At 39.3% G+C, this 19,120-nt stretch overlaps 1 protein-coding gene across 1 annotated transcript in view; it reads right to left on the bottom strand.

Annotated features, from left to right (window-relative positions):
• TRPM5 (transient receptor potential cation channel subfamily M member 5) overlaps positions 1-18,729 on the bottom strand; it is a 38,343-nt gene extending 19,614 nt beyond the window's left edge. The window contains exons 1-13 of the mRNA XM_035539689.1: positions 18,613-18,729; positions 17,556-17,736; positions 15,814-15,980; positions 13,199-13,379; positions 10,975-11,039; positions 9,628-9,819; positions 8,226-8,325; positions 7,287-7,405; positions 6,359-6,700; positions 4,238-4,369; positions 3,014-3,137; positions 915-1,060; positions 42-154 (exon numbers count right to left, since the gene is read on the bottom strand). Coding sequence (XP_035395582.1) covers positions 42-154; positions 915-1,060; positions 3,014-3,137; positions 4,238-4,369; positions 6,359-6,700; positions 7,287-7,405; positions 8,226-8,325; positions 9,628-9,819; positions 10,975-11,039; positions 13,199-13,379; positions 15,814-15,980; positions 17,556-17,736; positions 18,613-18,729 — 1,979 coding nt within the window. The remainder of the gene's footprint in view (positions 1-41; positions 155-914; positions 1,061-3,013; positions 3,138-4,237; positions 4,370-6,358; positions 6,701-7,286; positions 7,406-8,225; positions 8,326-9,627; positions 9,820-10,974; positions 11,040-13,198; positions 13,380-15,813; positions 15,981-17,555; positions 17,737-18,612) is intronic.
• Positions 18,730-19,120: the final 391 nt, after the last annotated feature.

The following is a 19,120-nucleotide window of genomic DNA, read 5'->3' as shown; positions in this document are numbered from 1 at the left end:
CTTCCTTTACTTATCTCTTGCACTCAAATATTTGTTTTTACCTGAATGCTATTAAATTTGTGTAAATCAGGAAAGGACACCAGAATCCACAGATTAACTTCAGTATCTGCGTGCTTGTAGACATGTCTCCCCACCATATTTTTGTTAGGAAGGCCTGAAATTCAAGAAAACAAGAAATGGCTTTGGCATCATAAAAATATAAGTGCATCTATGTTCTGTGGCTCCTAAGACAAGTAAAGGTTAGGCACTGCTCTGAAAACCTTAAGAGCAGGCACACCTTCAGAGCATATGGGCACTTTGCATGTCCTTCTGCAGTTGTTTTTTAGTATGCCAAGAGTTATGAGAGAACAGTGGAAGGAACTGTAATTCAAGTGGAATAGAAGAACATCTGTACTGCTGAGGAAGTGCAAGTCAGCCACTGGGAGCTAAAAGCACCATCACTCTTAATTTAGTTTTGTGTGTGTGGATAGAACTCAGGTTGTGGGGGTGAAACTGAACAGTAATTTGATTTAACTTTTATCAATGAGCTTCTCTGAATCTGAACAAGCTCTGTTAAGGAGCTACCTCATATCCTTGAGCAGCTTCATTGTGCCTCAGGCAGATTTTAAGTGCTTTCCTGATGGTTTTCTCTGAGCAATGGAGGAAAAAGCACAGGATGAAATGAGGGCTAAACATTGTCTTCAGTGCATCGGTCTGGAGGCTAACTGGATAAAAGGGACAAGAGTATTGCTTTGCCAGATGCAGCATGACATCCTCTTCATCCAGTGCCAGGGAGAGTGAACAGTTCCCTCTCCAAAGAATGTCTCTGATCTGAACATATTTCATGGGGCCATTCGGTTGTTGTACTATCCTCTTTTGTGTCCAACATCATGCTTAAAGGCCCTGGTGGTAGGGGAAGTGTCTGTAGAACTTACCTGGACACCATCATGTGCAAAGAAAGACTTTGCATCTGCTTCTGTAGCCAGTTGAAGGCAGGTGGTTTTGCTCCAGTACTGATTTTTTCTTACCAACAGAGCAAATGCTCTCTCCTCGCTGTTGCGGTAGCATTCACTGAACAGTTCTGCCAAATGAAGGAAGTGTAGACAAACGGATCTTGTCATTTAAAAACAAAAAATGTGAGGCAAGAGGGTGATGTATGTAGGGTGCAACATCTGCCAGATGCGTCTGTTGCACTAAAGAGTTCTGCAAGGCTGCAATAGTTAAAAAGTCCAAGAGCTAAGATGAGGTGGGTGGGAGAGAGGAACAATCCTGGACACAAGAATAACTCTGAAGAGGGCAGATATAATGAATTTGCTTTGGTGGGGAAAAAAAATACTGGAATTGTAATTTTAAAATTCCCACTATCTGCAGGAAGGTATGAAGCAAATCTCTGGACTTCCTCACTTCTTTCCATCTGCATACTTCCTTCTCAGCTCTGGGGTGCTCTATTTTTGTTGTTTGATCTCCTGTTGAAAAGTATTTCCTTCTCAGTTTCACAGACATGTCTTGGACACATCAGTATATCTTATAATCACTCATCTGTAGCTGCCTTGTGTGGAGCTTTAGGCAGCACCAAGTCAAAGCAAATCCCAGAGGAGATCCTCCTACGCTTTGAAGAATGAGTTGCCACGCTACTCCCTTTCCCCTGAATAGACTAAACAAAAGGAGCAGCTCAGGTTTGACTTGTAGCCAATGAATGCTTTGTTTAAGACAAAGGTATTTGACATAAAATAGTATTAGACTTGATAGTGCGTTCTGGCGTAGGTCTGTTTCAAGAGAAGCTTGTTCTGAAGCTCAGAAACTCAGATAAATAGTACAGAAAGTCAAGGTTTTCTTGTTAGACAAAATCTGACTTGTCTCTCATTCTAATTCACTTGATTATCTCAGTACCTTTCCTAGGCCAGCCTACACCTTGTTGTTACACTGTAAGGGCTGGGGAAAGGATCGAGTTCACTTAAAATACGCTGATTTGCGGATTTCTTTTGCAGTTAACATGGTATTTATCATTCTTAAAGAATGTTTGCTCTACATAATATTGATAGTATTATCTGGACCAGAAATGGAAATTGAGGACCTGATCTCATGGTTACCAAAGCCAAGGAACAGGCTGCTGTGTATTGGATTATGCCCTTTAATTACATGGCTAAATTGTTGGAGTCCTGTGATTATATGAGTGCTGTAGTTTTTAAAAATAGTAATGGCCCTGTAAAAGGAGCATGAAATGTGGTCTGTGTATAAATAATGTATCAATGTCTGCATGAGCCTTCAGGAGTGTGATGTACTAGTTCGAAGGGCAAGGAGTTTCTGGATTTCCACATGCACTGTATTCTAAAGCCCTCTGTTCACAGCAGCGTTACCTTTGGGTACAAATTGGACTGATGTCAGAACAGCAGAGAATCTCACGTGCAAATATCTGTTTTTAAACCAAGCTGAAGAGAGAGGACTTGGCATTCCAGTGCTGTGGATGCCTGAATGCTGGCTGCTGTAGGGTGGAGCGTCTTGTCTGCTCTTAAGCCAACCTGAACCTTGCTTGGACTTCGGCAGTTCAGTTAGCCCACTTTTGGGTGAGGTAATCTCAAATTATTTTTAGCAGAGAAGTTATCCCTTCAAATTTGGTGCTCTATTACGTGGCCCATACAGAGTGAGGTTGATATTGCAGGGCAACGAGGCTGCCATGAGCCCGGAAGTGTTCTGGTTATTCTATCTTGCCTGTCGTTGCAATACACCTTGTACTAAGGTCAGACACTTAAAATACCAATATGCAGCAAGGGAGAAACTTCTTCCATGCGTCCCAGGGGTCAGCCTTAGAACACTGATTTTTCCAGAATGAGAATCTGGAGTTTTAGTCCTCCTTCTGTGGTATTTGAACGCTTGGTACTGGTTGTGTTAAATTGCTCATGACAGTTGACCTTTTACAACTTCTTGAGGGCTTTGGTGTGTGTGTTATTTGTTGTTGTTTTTTTCCCCCCTACTTTCTTGTCTTCCAGTGGCCTCTGGAAACTGTTGATGCTGTTAAATAGCTGCCATTACTTACCAACAGCGAGCTGCTCATACTTGGCTTCTTTCATTATACGTGCTACTTCTGTCTTTGTCTCCAGGTGGGACATCTCCCTAAGGATCTTACAGGCTGCCAGAGCTGAAGCAACACCCTCCTGACCCTGTAAAATTGAAAGGTGTTACCAGTCTGAAATTCTCAACTGGGGATGCCTCACTAATGAATAACAAATTCATGCCCATCTTCCCTTGGAAGAACCTTCCCTAGAATACAGACTTGAAAGTTTAAACTGACTACAGAAATTACAGTTTTGATCATATTTGAGAGTCAAAAACCATGCGTTAGTAGTTCTTGTGCCTTATGAAGCTGGTGACACCTGGGTATGTTTGATCATAGGGGGCCTGATTTGGGGTAGCAGTTGAGGACCTAGAGGAGAAGAGTGGGTTATGGAAATAGAACAAAACACTCTTATACTGCTCAGTTTCCTAGAACATGGCTGTGCTGAGACCCTGCATAAGGACATATGTGAAAGGAGGGAGCACAGCTGGTAGAGGCACAACAGTAAGACACAGCAGAGAAATGTGCTTTCTGGTAACAGGGCTCCACAAACACAAGGCCCTCCAAGGCTCCATGTGTCTGCATGCACACACTGACTGAAGAGCTGTGCTGCAGTTTATCTCCCTTCACGTGACCCCTCTGGGCCAGATGCAGCTAGCTGGATGCTTGCAGATGGAGCTGTGTCTGGCCTCTGAAGCAGGAGGGGGAAGAAACAGAAACTGTGTCACTGCAGATGTATGAGATGGCCTCAGCTGTGGAAGGGTGCAAAACAGGAGCCAATTATGCCAGTTCGAAGCTCAGTCCCTGGGACTGTGATGCTGTTGTTCCCTACATATCCAGCAAATAAGCTGAAGATGCTCAGCCGCACTGTCCTCCTGCTAAAGTGCAAACAATTGACCTATTGTAGAAGGAACAAAATCTGAGACTGAGTGGTGAGTCATCAGCAGCAAGGAAGACAAGGGTCAGCTCTGCAGCTGAAGTTAATCAGCAGTTTCAGGCTGTGCTGATTTACACCTGCTGCTGTTCTGTTCTACCTCTCTGTCAGGTCCCCTGGCCCCTGCTGAGATGAAAGGTGCTATAAATGTGCATCCAGTATTTCAGAAGCAAACCTATCTATCATCTGAGCTGCAAGGCTGAGCAAAAAACATCTCATGTACATGAAATATGACAATACCTCACCTGAAGGAGCTGTAGCTTGATGCTTACCATAGCCCAGAAATAGTTTGCCATCTTGTGCCGATTTTGAAGTACTGCCCATACAAACAAATCCCTCCAAGGATTTTTACTTTTCTGGTTCATGTCCAAGGGCCCAGGTAGGTGCCTTGTATTTGTTTTATCCTGAAATACGGTTTTCAGAAATTAAAACCTGCTTTGCAATTCCATTCCATGGAAATGACATGATCTAAGAAGCCCCTGGCCTTGCCAGCCACTTCATAGTCTTTTGATTTTTCTTTTTTTTTCTTTCTCCTGTGGGTCTGAGGTAGTTAGTTCATTCTGTACTGAATCAAAGGACCCTCGTGTCCCTGGTATAACTCAATATGTGTGAGAATGTTCTGGATGAAACCATGACTCCACTGAAGTCGATGGCAAAGCTCTTATTGACTTTATTAAGGCCAAGGTTTCACCGCTGGTGTGTAATATCATACCAGACAGACCTGTGATTAACTAATATGAGCTGGCCTACGGTTATATCAGATTCTGCTCAACTGCCACAGAGGATGTGGTTTCACAGAAAAGGGAACAAAAAGCATTTTATTTAAACAGGAATAAGTCACACCAAGGCCCTGTACATGACAAGAATAGAGCATGTCAGTGCTCTATTTCTAGTCTTTCCTTTGAGAAACCTCTTCCTCATGCAGGGAGTATTTTAAGCAGAATGGTGCTTATTCCTTTAGTGCTTGATTTAAAAAAAAAAAAAAAAAAAAACCCTCCAGAGAAAGTACGGCAATTTGTCAAGTCCTGAATTTAAAGTATATTTTAAAATTGTCTGTATATCTATTGCATTAATTAGAAGCAGCCAGAGTGGCGTGTTTTTTTCTAAAACAAGTTTATGTAAGGACATTTTTGAAATCGCTTGAACTGTGGGGTTCTGTTCAAATTTATATTATTGGTTTGGTTCCGCCCCTCCTTTTTTTGTCTGTAGTGAGCTATTTAATATACTAAATTGCATTGAAATTTAGAACAGAATTTAGTAGGAGCACACTGGTATTCCACTACAGCGATGCTCTTAGTATTGCCAACGTTATTGGGATTGGGCTGCTGGTCACAACCATGGGAAGAAGCTTTTAAGAAGGGGCGGGGGGGGGGAACAAAAACTATTAGGCAGTGTGATCTTGGGTCTTATTTGCATCAGTTGGTTTTAGGTCAGTTACTGCCAAATTCTGCAAAGGTAAGTGAGATTGCAGTGGAGAACTTTTATTTCTGTAAGGTGTTACCCCAGATTATCTGTTCTTGTGCTCAGGGAAAACCTGCCTAGATTCAAACTTGGATAGTTCTTTGTACTACTGATTAATTCAGCAAAGCTTTATTAAAGCAAAAATGATTGAAGTTATGTCTCAAATGACAATTTATTTTGGAGTTTAAAAAGTTCTGAGATTAAACTAGAACTTTGCAAATAACAAAAGTTTTAATTGCTATATTACTCTAGAACTCTGATCTTTATCAGGTTTCCCTGTACTTCTCTGGAAATCAATTTGGATGCATGATTTCAAGTGCTTTGCAAGAACTTTGGTATTTCTGAGTTTCATTCAAAATGAAAAAAAAATCTATTGCAAAAATGCAGACATTCCACAGTGGTACTATGCTATCATGCTATCCTTTTTCAAGTATTACTTCAAACAACTGTTCTCATTTCTTGCTGTGTTATGTCACTCAATAATAAGATTATAATGACCTAAAGGCAACTGTCATGCACTGCACATTATTGAATATTAGGTCTGCTTCTATATAGTATAAATCCATGAATAGTTTTGCTTACAGAGGTTACCATTTTCAAGGCTTAACTTAAAAAAACAGCGTGAGTGTAGACCTGGGACTGAATATTTTAACTCTAGTTCAAGGTACAGTAAAACCCTGCATGGCAGAGGGGGAGAAAGAGGAATCGCAACCTGTTTATCTTAGAAATTCCTTTCTTTTACTCTTTAATTTTGAAATCTAAAAAAACAGACCATTTTTAGCTGTAAGATTAATGAGCTAAAAAAAAAAAAGAGAAACCGAAGTTTTCTTCCATTTCCTTCCTTGTCCCATCCCCGAAGCCAAGAAATGGCCAAAACTTTTCAAATTCTAAATTGCAGAGGATCAGATTTATGGTGGAAAGTTGTAACTCACAGATCTCTTCTTGCCTCCGTGTCTGAGATCTTGATAGAAACCTTTGCATGCATCATGGAGAAAATCCTTGAGAACTCTAGAAACTTCACTGAGAGTGAAGAGTGGGTAGGACTCCTGCTGCTGCTGACCTGTGAGCCCTGCCAAGGTCACTTTGCTTTCCTCATGTTTCTTCAGTAGAAGTTTGTAGAGGAGACACTTCTGAGAAATGGAACAGTAGAGTCTCTGCAGACGGCTGTATGTCAGGAATTCGGATATGTTGGCCCCATTGTCAATAAATAACTTTACAAATTCTGGTTTGTCATTGATCAGAGCATCCATCATCACTTCCTCCAGATCACAGGACTAGATTGATTGGAGGAGGAGGAATGGGGGAAAAGAAGGAAGAAAAATAGTGGTTTTAGAGGTATTCATGGATGAATAAGGGAAGGAGGTAAAATTTACTGTTAGGACATGTACATTTTGCCGTACAACAGGTCAGCTGTGGGTATGATGAGAAAGAGGGATAGAACTACATAAAAAATGTCTATATAAACATTAATATTAAAACACTAGCACAACTAGCATGCTGTAGGAGTTGTGGTGATGTTCAGGTACCCACTGCACTGGGTATTTACGTAGCAGTTAGAAACAGTGGTTTGCGTGCTTAAAGGTCTGTACAGAAGGGGGTGTGGGGGTAAGGGTTCTTGCCCCCAAAGGCTCAAGAAAAAGAACTTGACCACTAAATTATTCACCTGTCTTCCCCCATTATCATCTGGGGGGCAGGATGGGAACCAGAAAGACATCTTAAGCAAGGATGCTATGGCTCCCTAATCTCTTAGTGAGGAATGCAGGTAGTGCTGAAAACTGAGACCTTTTTTGGCAGTATGTTTGTGTCCCACACCCATTGGATTACACGCCGATTGGCCTCTAAGGCAATAAAACCTAGTACCTTCCATTCCACATCACCATTGAATATTTCACTTTTAGCTATGTCCACTCTGTTCCAGGCCACCGCCAACTTCAGTTCATCCAAATATTCCTGGGCCTCCTGACTGTGACTTTTACAGGCTGGAACAAATAAGAAAGACAAATTCAGTACTTTACACTAGTTACATTTAATTCAATATAGTATTGGCAAAATGAGCTCTTCAGTTATCACGGATTTGTGGGTCACTAAACCAGGAACCCTTCACAGGTGTCTTTTCTCCTAATTTAAGAAATATTAATCTAAAACCTCATATTTTTTGAATATTTTAGTGGCTGAATTCTCTTAAAACATCAGATTAAATTAGTATTTTAAGAAAGACTCTGATCTGCAGAAATTGGGGAGGGTGAGGCTATTGTTTTTGTCTTGTTTTAATTAGCACATGAGGAATAGAATGTCTTTTTTCCCCAAGGCTAAAATTAGGCTAGTCTAACACAAATTGAAAGGGCTGGCAGAGCAAGTAATGTATTTCAGAAGAGACAGTGAAGGTTTTTTATAGAAAAACTTGGTTGTACTTGGTTGTTTCTGGAACTAAGGTAGTTCAAGTCTGCTTGTGTTTTCTGTTGTGTGTGTCTTTTTTTTGTTAGTGGCTTGTAAATTGAATAACTGTTACAGTATATTTCAGTTCTTCTACTGCCTCTACTACTAAGAGAAGCAAGCAGTGAAATGAAGGACTAATTAATACTATACAATAAATAGCATGAGATTAAAAAGCAAACACTAGTTTAATGCTAGGTTCAAGAGCTAAGGTAATTGCCAGTTACTTTGTCAATAAGCAAGCAGAACAGCTCTTCATTAGAAATGAAATCTTATCCAATAGCCAACTGAACTTGCTCTGTACAAGAATAAAATATATTTATGGCACAGTGAGGTCAAATAAAGTATTACGATTATTGTTCTTACCTTTTACTAAAGCTTTTAAAATGACTGTGTCTAGTTCTGAATCGTCTTGCTCAAAGTTGTGCAGAGTTAGAAGATGTTGGTGTGAAATAATGTTCTGAATCTATTGGGAGTTAAAACAGAAACCATTTAACCCACTGTCTAAACACTAATGTCTAAGAGCCCAGTGTAGACCACATGTACAGCGTTTCCCGGAGAACTTGCATTCTAAATGCAAAGCTGAGGTTTGGCAAGAAGATGAACATTATTAGCTTTCCATATAAATAGGTCCTGAGGCAAGGAGGGAGTTGTCCTTTCCAGCATTGCATAGCATGATAGGAGGAACAGAACTTGCATACCCTGAGAACCAGGGCAGTGCTTTAACTAGAAGATCTTTAACTCCTGTTCCTATTTGATTCATAGTCATGCTGTGATCACTAATTCTGCTTTACCTTTTTCTGCTTTGACACTCAAATTCTCCTCTCAGAGTTTTTTATTAGAAAGTATGGCCTCTAAAGCTTCTTTGAGTAAAAGTCATTGAATCTGACACATACAGTACTCTCCTTCTGACTCTGAGTTTTGTTTCTCATAGTGCAGCTGCACCAGGGCTTTCTGAGCATCTGGCAATCTTGCTTCTTGATGCCCTTCATCTCCTTTTCTTAGTGATCTGACAAAGTGCTCCCTAATGGAATTAGCATGTGGAATTTCAAAGCTAAGAATTACAGTGAGGACTGCAAAGAATATGTAGTGGGTGAGGTTGTGTGGACTTCATTTGTCTCAGAGGCGTACAGTGTTCTTCAATCTTCACATGAAGACAATGTCAAAGTATTTTTTTTTGTTTCTTAAACGTTTATCCATAATGTCTTGAGGCACACTCAGTGGCCTTAAACCAAAGAGTAAAGAAAATCTATGGATTTGTTTTGTCTTTCTTTTTTAAGAAGAATACAAATAACCAACAATAGATAGGATAACTTCTAAACACCCTTTGTTCTTAATTTATTCATGCATGCCCACAATTAGGTTTTCCACTTAACAGCTGTAGATCATGAATTAGGTTGCTTCTGTCACAGCTGCACAAGCTCCACAGCTGTGGAGGATAAATAATGCTTTACGTCCTCCAGAAGGACTCTGGGATTCTTGGGTGCTGGTTGTTACTTGAGGAAATAACTGGGAAAGAAGAGAGCCCTTGGTGTTCAGCTGAATCACTAGGACAGAGTAGCTTGTATGATCAACTGACCCCTTGATTTTAGTGTTAGAGAGGTATATGGCATTAGCAACAGAGCAATGGAGTATCCAAAACTTTTGGGGAGTACATTTTCAATCTGCACTGAATGGACTACTGAAGCTAGGAATGGTACAAGAGAGCTTGTGAACATGAAGCATGTAATTATCAAATATTTCATGCAGTTATCAAACATGAGCTCACTGTTGCTGTCCACTGGAGAATGTCCTTCCACAAGAAGCTTTCTGCAGGGAATTTCTCCTTAAATTGCTTTTCAACAGCTTCTGGCATGATAAGCTGTGGCTCATTCATGAATGCAGCTAAGATGTCAGCTGTACCTCCAGACCCTGCTAAGATAAGCCAGGGAGCAGAATTTTCCAAACCGATGCAAATCCTCTGTAGTTTAAAAAGTACATTTTTAGAATTCATACACCCAAATAAAATGTTACGCAAAGAAGAAAGATTCCTTGCAAACTAGGAATAAATATGTACCTAAATCAGATTCATTCTGGAGTCAGTCCAGACTCCTCTAGACTGAGATTTTTTTTTTTTTTTTACTTTTTGTAGCAGATTGTCCATGTTATAAGTCCCTGATTATAGTGCTTTCTATGACACGTTCCGAGTAGCTAACCATCCGGATTTGGACAGGCAATGCATAAAACCTCTTTGTCCATGACTGGTTGTCTGTTTTTTGTTTTTCCCCTCATCTCTCCCCAGTCCTTCCCTACAGCTGTTTGTAGTTCAGCGTGGTCAAGTGCAAGAGGAGTGCTATACAGGAATTCTCAGTAGGCTTTTCTGGCTGCTAAACCTAGCTATACATTCTGAAAACTGTATCTCTTTAAAGGTACAGTAGGGTATTTGTCTTCAGCTGAGAGTATTATCAAAAAAAAAAAAAAGCCATGCTGACATTGACTGCTACAAAGTACTAAAATAAAATATCAGAAAAAGTAAAATAGATATTATAGAATATCTCCTAGTCAACAGGTTCTGGAAGTTCTGAAAGTGCTCAGAAAAATTCATAACTGATTCTTCACTGAACAGGATATGGGAACATTAGCAGGCAATTCTCCAGTCTTCTATCATACAAGGTATTTTTGCTCAGGGGAAGTAGGACACTGTAATTTGAAAGTGGAATATCTAGAAAACCTGGCCTTGTGTTTCCTTGGAGCTCTGTGACAGTTCTCTCTCTTGCTGAATGATTAGTCCTTTGTGTGTCATCTCAAGTAATAGCACAGTATTTCTACTCTACTAGATTTGAAGCTGACTTCTGAGGTTTTGTTCTGGTTTTGAATTTTTTCTTTGCACTGTACTAGGTGGCAGTAGAAGCCTTAATGATCTGCTGGCACCTTTTCAAAATGAAATATTTCTTCCAAACAAATATGATCAATTTTAACATTAACAGAATTCAGTTCTTAACTGATGTATAGATCTAAATTTTGACTTTACGTAAAGTGCCAATACATGTATTTGTCATCCAACCATTTTTCCAGTAATTATTTAGTATTTAGCACCAGTTTGGTTTTTTTTCTTAAACTACAAACAGCTTCTTACCTCAAGTGTGCCTGGTCCTCCATTTACCAGTAAGCAAAGCACCGGAATCTCAATGCTACCTGTTCCTGTGAAATAGATGGTTTAAAGAAGAAAACAAAAAAGAGTTAACAGCTATCACAAGAACTATTGCTTTTCTGCTGTTCCCTTTAAAGTACTTCTATTATGTCCTGTTTCAGTACCTACCAAAACTTGAAACTGCAGGCAACTGCAGAAGCAAGTGGCAAAGGAAGAAAATAACACTGTGGCCCAGCAGACAGGGCCCTAGTCTAAGGTTCAGGACCAAGGCACATTTGCCATAAACGTTCGCGTGATCCCTGGCAAGTAGTTCAGTCTCTTCACACCACTGTATGCCTCAGCTGCAAAATATGGATATTGGCACTTCTGTACATCACAGCACTGTTGACTTAAGGTGTTTGTTTACCATATACTCTTTATCACTCTGATTAAACAGCCTAAAATATCATTCAGTACAGTCTAATGTGGTCACTATCAATAATATAATCTTTTATTTTTAGAGTAGTGTTATATTTAAAAGAAATGCCTGTGAAATATTTAACTTCTTTTATGGCTGCAGGGGAAGAAATGATGAAGGCATCCCTGTTCATCCATTCTCCCACAGGTATCCACGTATTTCTAAATGGCTTATACTGTAAACACCAAACTCAGAATTCTGAAGATGACTATAGATTGGCCTAAGAGAGCTCTATCAGAACAGCAGCATCATGAGATTAATGCCTCTTATAGTTGGAAGATAAAAAGGTATTTGGTTCAAATAGTTTTTTGATGTTTCCCTTTGTGGGTCTCCCGGTCTCTACTATTTGTTGCATCTGTTGTGGGATGACTACAAAGATAAGGTAGAACTGAGCTGTAGTTTAGCCATGATTGGCAGGTAACTTCATTTGTTTTAGTGAATGGCATAGTATTGCCATACCTCTTTAAGGTGCTATTCTAGTTTGAAAAGTGACCCCTATGACTACAGAATCCTTGGGAAACATTTGTGGTTTTGAATCTTCTTCATTTAGCACAGATTTAGATGAAATTTACCCTTCTGTGTGTGGTGGTGGGGAATTCTGATGTAATATTGGGGAAGGTGGGAAGTCCTTAATTGCAAAGAATATTCAAAATACAAAAAAATTCCTTTGTATGATTTGTAGATATTTTAATAGGGAAATTCTGCATGACCTTATTAAAGTGTTTTAGTTCAGTAAGGTTAAATGGGTTTGCTGAACTTAAATGAACGGTACTCATTTTCTTTATAGCAGATCTCACTGAACTCAGTATGCTCCAGTGAAATGTTTGTCAAATGAATCAGCATTTTTGGACAGAAAATTGTTCCACTGAGATTTGTTTGACCATATTGGTTTGCAAGCAGAAAGAGGCTATTTTCCAATTGTCAGCACTGCAACCTCTGCCTACCATTACAGTCCACCTGTGGTCTTTCCCAACTGAGTCACAAGATAAGCATTCTTTGGGTGCATTCATGCTCTCAGGTATATCTGTGCAACCATACTCTGGGCTATGTGATTGAATACTCCAATGATGCATGAAAATGTGGATAATTGAGCTCTTTCTCCTCTGTTTTAGCTGTGCTAGCACTGCAGGTATTACAGAAACAAGGAAAGGTGAAAGTAATTGTATTAAGACTACAACTGAATTATTTCCACAAATCGTAACAGGAGGCCTGCCCAATGCTCAGTTCTCATTATAAACAAAGCTCACGTTGGTTTAGAGGGACATTAGATGCTATGCTGTTTACCCAGGATAAAATCTTATCCTGAAACAAATATGGCTTAAATTTTTTCAGAATGCTTTGGCAAGTCTTTTCTCCCAGAGTGGGAGCAATTCAAGACTCTGTGTGCAAGGGGATAAAAGTATACAACAATGAACATCCATCTCTTAGAGCCACTGGTTAGGGCACTTAAACCAGGATTTATTTTCCATCTGTTGTGTTTCGAGGCAATTTGAGAGATGCTTTGAAGGTCAGCTTTGAGCTATGTTTAAGGAGATGCGATAAATGTCAGGATTTTTGGTTCAAAGAGCAGCTTTTTCAACTTAAGTCAGCTTAGTTCTGCCTCTTACACAATGACAACTGTGTTTACTTGATCTTGCCTATGTAGATGGTAAAGTGAGAACTGGAGTTAACTTTGATAAGGCCAGGGACCCACATGTATCCCTGTAATGTCGCTATTATTCAAGCTATAGGCTGCTTGTATAGTCTACTTACCACCATACCCAGTGCGCTGTTCTGAAATGTGCTTTTCCAAGGTGAGTCGTAGTTCAGTCGTTCTGTCTGGATCCTCTGGTGTTACGTGATCCACCAAAATAAAATGGGAATGGTTGTGGTCCAGTGAATACAGTGGGCCTTGGACGTTATCATCTGATTGGTAATGTACAAGGCTTTCATCCTAGAGATAGGAGAAATGTGAGCATTTTCTACAAAGCACAGTCTGCATTTCTATGTGCTTCATCTCTATTTTTCATGTTGTCTGTGCCATGACATAGAGCACCACTTTTCAGACACTTGAATAGCCTCTATGAAAAGGAAGGAGAAAGGAGTATTTGTTACTTCTGAAAGGTGCTAGATGTGATAGCCTGAAAGCTGACGTCCCTGAAGTACCCCTCTCAGGCTCTGCAAAATATACTGACGTTTGTAATCATCTCTAGAAAACAGGCATTCGTGCAGAGGTGCTGGAAGTGCTTGTACAAATGTTTGGGGCCATGAGACTAGATAACTGTGAATGAAGCCTTAATGTCTCAGAGGTCTAAAATCTGCTGGCACAAACAAGGGCAAACCTGTTCATTTCAGTAACGTTTTCACCATGCTCAGACCAGTAGATAAGTCAGCCTGCTGACTATATCCATATTGATTTAAACACAGCTTAATTGACACGGTTATGTGAGGTCTCATGGTTATTCTTAATGTGGAAGCTGCATTCTAAAAATGTGACAGAGAACACAGGTACGTATAGGGCTTCTTTCCCTCTCAGCAGCTCTGGGAAGAGTAGAAATGTCAGAGGCTGTTCCAGGGGGCAAAAAAAAGCAGTAAATTTGCATGTCCTTTACAAACAGCTAGTGCCACAAGTTTCTCTTGCCTCCCTCCTGCTCCTGTCTCGTTAGGGAAAGTTATCTTGAAGCAGTTATGTGTCTTCATGTTTTGTTTAGAGGGAGGATGTACCTATATTCTGCTACTGTGTAACATTAAGCCTACTTGCCAGAGAGATTTGGCCTTACATTGGGACCCCGAGACACAACAATCAACTGAAAATAAACTCTCCGGGATTTTCCTATTTATTCACTGAAAATGTGGAAGTGATTGTTCAAGGATGTTTAATGCATGCCAGTAACACAAATGATGGAGGGACCCACTGATATCAAGGCTTGTTTTTCACCTTGCTAGTGTGAATTCTTAGCTCTATTTTACACAACAAGCTGTTCGTGTTAGTGTCAACTATAAGAAGAACCGTGTTTAGATCAATATCCCTGTCTATAGCTCTTTTTTTGTCCTAAAGTTTCTGACTAAGATCTAGAGTGTTCTTGTGTAGAAGCAGTGCCAGAAGTCAGAGGGTCAAGAGCACTCTCCACCTACTCTTTGACAAAGAATTTGGGCTTTAGTCAAGAGGGAGAAAATCTAATGCAATAAAAAGAACGGTGCACTTGTTTTGTAGCTACTGTTTGGGAAAGATCCAGGTGTGTTTTGATCACTTGGACTTGGAGGGAGGTGAAGCAACTAGTTTGCTCTTGCCAAAGGAACTTTCATAAACAAAATTCCCTAACGAGATTCTTTCCTCTGAGCCACACAAATAGGTTAAAGTCTTCCAGCTGGAGAGTCTCATCTGACAGAGCACATAGATACCTGTCCTTGGCAAAAGGGATGGAAAAGAGAGAAAACCAATGACAATAAAATGCAAATGCAGTCTGGCAGTCTCCCTGCTGATAGCTGGTACTTGCCAGCTTATCTGAGAGAAGAACTAGGTGCAAGTTCAAAGGGCTGTGTTTGTTACTTGTTTCTCAGCTAGAAGCTGAGAAGCAAAATAACACAGGAAAAAAAACACAGGGAAGTAAAATAACACAGAAATTGTCATTGTCACTACACACCTGTTTTACTGTTATAATAGTCCGCTTAGGACAGACAGTGCAGTGACAAGAATGTCATTAATTCCCTTTTCCACCTCCAAGTCAATTCAGCATCAACTTGGCATTTGCAACAACTCTTTTGATTTTTTTTTTGTTAGTGTGTATTTGTTTTAGTGTTGTTTTGTGTGTACTTTTTTTTTTCCTCACAAAATTCAATTGCTTTGATCTGAATTGTGAAGTCCCCAGAACTCTCACCAACTAAACAAAATCTTGTATGGCTAGCACTTTTGGCCTGGCATGTAGAGAAGGTTTTGTGTATTAGACACCAGTTCAGTGACTGTTCAGGAGAACTGCAAATAATTACGGCTTGGTTTCATACTAGGATATACAGTTTTTACAGTATTTCTGAAATAACTCGGAATTCTGCGGTAGATGAACAAGGAGAAAAAAGCTTTTAAAGGCATCCTATGATGTGTGTTGTTCCTCAGGTTCACCCTTTTACCAGCTACTGAGCTAATGTCCAATACTGCCACCTGCTGGATATTTGCAGATTTGCTGCCAAGTTTAATGCACAGGGCATGGAATCAGTGGGGTCTAACGATTCTTCCTGCTCTTTGCTAATGTCTTTCCCTAAAACACCCTTTGAACCCCACTTTTGTTTTTAAGACAGCTCGATGTTTTGCTGCCTACTACTTCCAAACTTTGTAAACGTGAAGCTCACTTCTGAACAGTCCTGTCTCACAAGTAGAATAAAGGGAAAAATACCTTTGCGTTCTCCAGAATTTCTCTGTGCTGAATTTTTCCGAGGGAAGTTATTCCTATGGCAATCACTCTTACTTTGGATGAAGCACTAGCCAGTGCGTGATCTCGGACTGCTTGCACTAAATGCCTTGTTATTCCAACACGTAAAGCACTGGTAAAAATCCAGGCATCTGAAATTATTTTAATTGTTAGACAATTTCTTTGTAATTGAACAAGTTTGTGTGTCAAATAACATTATATGAAGTACTAGATTTAAGGTTTGTTTAGATAATCGGATAAGCTGCAGACAGATTTTGATAGACTGTAACTTTTAGAATTAAGACATACACAGAATGTAAGGCTTTAACAAGGAAAAGAGAAAATTACGTGCCCAAGCAAATGTGCTTTACATATCCTGCCATCTTTACTCTAATGTAAATATGCTTATCTAGAGTGCTGCTTCCAGACTGGAGTCACTTACTGTCTAAATATGATCAGCAACATCACTACACGAGGCAGGTCTGCATGAGGAAGGGGCAAAGGGATGGAGAGGAGGAAGTTGTTGGCTTGAAATGAGGACCAGATAGGGAGAGGTAACTGTGCAGTCGCTTGTCTCTTCTGGTAACAAAAGAGGTTGGGCATAACCTGCCTAGTCAGGTCTTTTCTTCCTCTTATTTTCATGTGTTGGAGAGTGATTTTTTTCATGAGAGTAGGATTTATGACAGTATTGTTATGATAAGAAACAATTTGGAGAACCCTAATTAAACAGCTAATCAAGCATTTTTTAAAAATGTATCATAAAAGACCTGGAGATCTTAAAGTTGTCCAGTCTTAAGTATGGAAGGCAGTTGGAGATTAAAAAAAAAAACAAACCAAAAACAAACAAAAAATTGTCCAGTACCAAAGTATTTTAAAAGTTTTGATGCTTGGTTCTTTCATTAGAAAAAGCAAAACTGTTAAAATCTTGTCTGGATCAGTGAAGCTACACCAAGAGCTTGCTGTGAAATGCTTACAGATAATTTCACTTCATTTTGCAGCTGTTTTCACGAAGATACGAGAAAATATATCATCATAAATATTAGCCACTTCTCTTCAGATTTCCAGACATTGATTTTTGTTTGGTTTTGTTTTTAAATGCATTTCCCTACTCTTGTAATTCATCTGAACAGCCAGGGAGAAGGTGAGCTGACTTATTTTCTGCTATGTTAGACATTTGTGTTAAGCATTAGCAAGGTCCTTTTGTTTAAACTTGAGTCTAAATTTTAAGTCTTTTGTTTCACTAACAAAGTCTGTTAAACTCTTACATTTGCAGAAAACAAATCTTCAAAAAATATAAACAATTGCAACAGGACTTTGACTGGTAACTCAAAAGTAAGAATGGAGAGAACAAGAATTATTTTTGACCAAATTAAGCTATGTTAAGAGTTGTTTTGTTACAACTTAAAAGTTGGACAACATATTTGGTCCTATCTCTTCAGTCTTTCTATTGTCATCTTTGAGAGAATAACCTCAGGTAATTTTACACTTAAGGAATGATTGCCTGGGGTAATTTGGTTTGAAATAGCTTATTTTTGCTATTTGTAATGCAATAACCTATTATAACAACATATATAAATAAAAGCTATTTAAATGCAAGTTGTAGGCTGCATTCAGCAAAGCCTTGAACTTCTAAAACAATCATGCAAGTGGGACCGTTGATGCTAAAAGATCATTAGGTGTGAGAATATAGGAATATAAATTTCTCCTTTAATGCCTAAAGCACTAACCTGTGCTTTGAGCTGCTTTTATGAGTCCTTTTTTTAAGGTGTCCCGTAGCCAAGGCTTCATCTGGAAATTTTCTTCTTCCCCTACTAAAGAGACGACCAAATTGGGAGCAGGTAGCTTCCATTTGTTGAGCATAACTTCGAATATAATTCCAGGATGAATAGTACACGGGACCTTAATAAACTTCAATAAACAAAAAATAATAATAGCACAATAGGATACAGTATTTTTCATGGTGAATGCAAAGGTAAATGTATCATAAAAATTAAATGTTTATTAGTACTCCTTGATTATTTGGAAACAAATTATTTGAACGAGACCTGACAAGAGAACTAAGTAAACTAAGTACCAGGATTAATTTAGCAGGCTTCTGTAAAATTGTCGTCTCATTAATCAGGTCAGTTCCATGGGTTCTGCTTTAAAGACTGATATAACATTCTCTCCTTTAATGTTGCTGCTCTTCTTTAACTGCCCTCAGTTCCTCAGCAGTTTAGCAAAGCCAAGAAATCTCTTTAGGCATTACTTGTTTCTGCACAAGCTGAAGTATTTGCCTGATTTCATGTAGGTGGCCCATTTCTTGCTGTGATCTTTTAGATTCTTATTGTGCTATGTGAATCTATTGCTTCTTCCTGTTCTATATATATTAGTGGAACAGGAGGAGAGAAATTTGAGAGCCTTAAAATACCTCAACAGTATGTTTTAAAAGTTGAAATCCATAGTGATTGATTACTTGGCAGAAAGTGGTTAAAACAGGGAAATGATGCAAAAATGAAGGAAGCTGGACACGAGATTTTATTTTTTTTTTAAAAAGGGAAAACGTGTGAGCAACAGTACCTGTAGCAGGTCTGTGCGAGTCAAGTGATTGAGTTCTCTTTGTTAATAGGTCTCATTTTAAATTACACTAGTATTCATGAAGGTATGGTCCCTTCTTTGATTTCAGCGTGGTGCCTAGCCCTGTGGTATATTGATCCTCACTGTTACAATCTCTACCTTCAATGCTAAGCAAGTAACAGCTGAACAACAGCAGTGTTAAAGGATTAAAAGTCTTCCATACTGTACCTTTCCACGTTTCTTCCCAGAAGCTGTGAAGTCAATTTCTCCTATGCAATATGGCAGTTCTCTTTTGAAAGCTTCCTCTTTGTCGCTGCTGCAGAGCTTGGTTTCAATTTCCTCCATTGAATTTCTAAGTTGATCACCAGGTTGTTCACTGAAATGATTGGAGAACTGGAAAAGAAGTTGATTAAACCGGAGAGGCCACAAAATCCACAAATTCATATCTCGTTGAGTAGTTAACTATTTTACTATTTTAGTATTATGCTTAAATTGGAGGCAATTGTGTTGGATGTATGTACAGGAGGAGGCAGATTCCATACCAAAGCTTTGTAACTTAAGTTATAAAGAGGCATGGAGGAGTAAGACATCTTGAGTCTCAGCAGGTAGAAAGCTGAGTTACAAGGTACAAAATCCCACAATTTGTCCAAAGTCACATGTGATGTCATGGAGTCCAAAAGTAAACCTTCTACAAATTCTACAAGAGAAAAAGAGGTGCCTTGGCCACAAACTATTG

This window comes from Cygnus atratus, chromosome 5 (assembly GCF_013377495.2).
Source record: "Cygnus atratus isolate AKBS03 ecotype Queensland, Australia chromosome 5, CAtr_DNAZoo_HiC_assembly, whole genome shotgun sequence".
Lineage (NCBI taxonomy): Eukaryota > Metazoa > Chordata > Aves > Anseriformes > Anatidae > Cygnus > Cygnus atratus.
The sequence above is the reverse complement of the archived record's forward strand: the minus strand, read 5'-3'. Positions and strand labels throughout refer to the sequence as shown.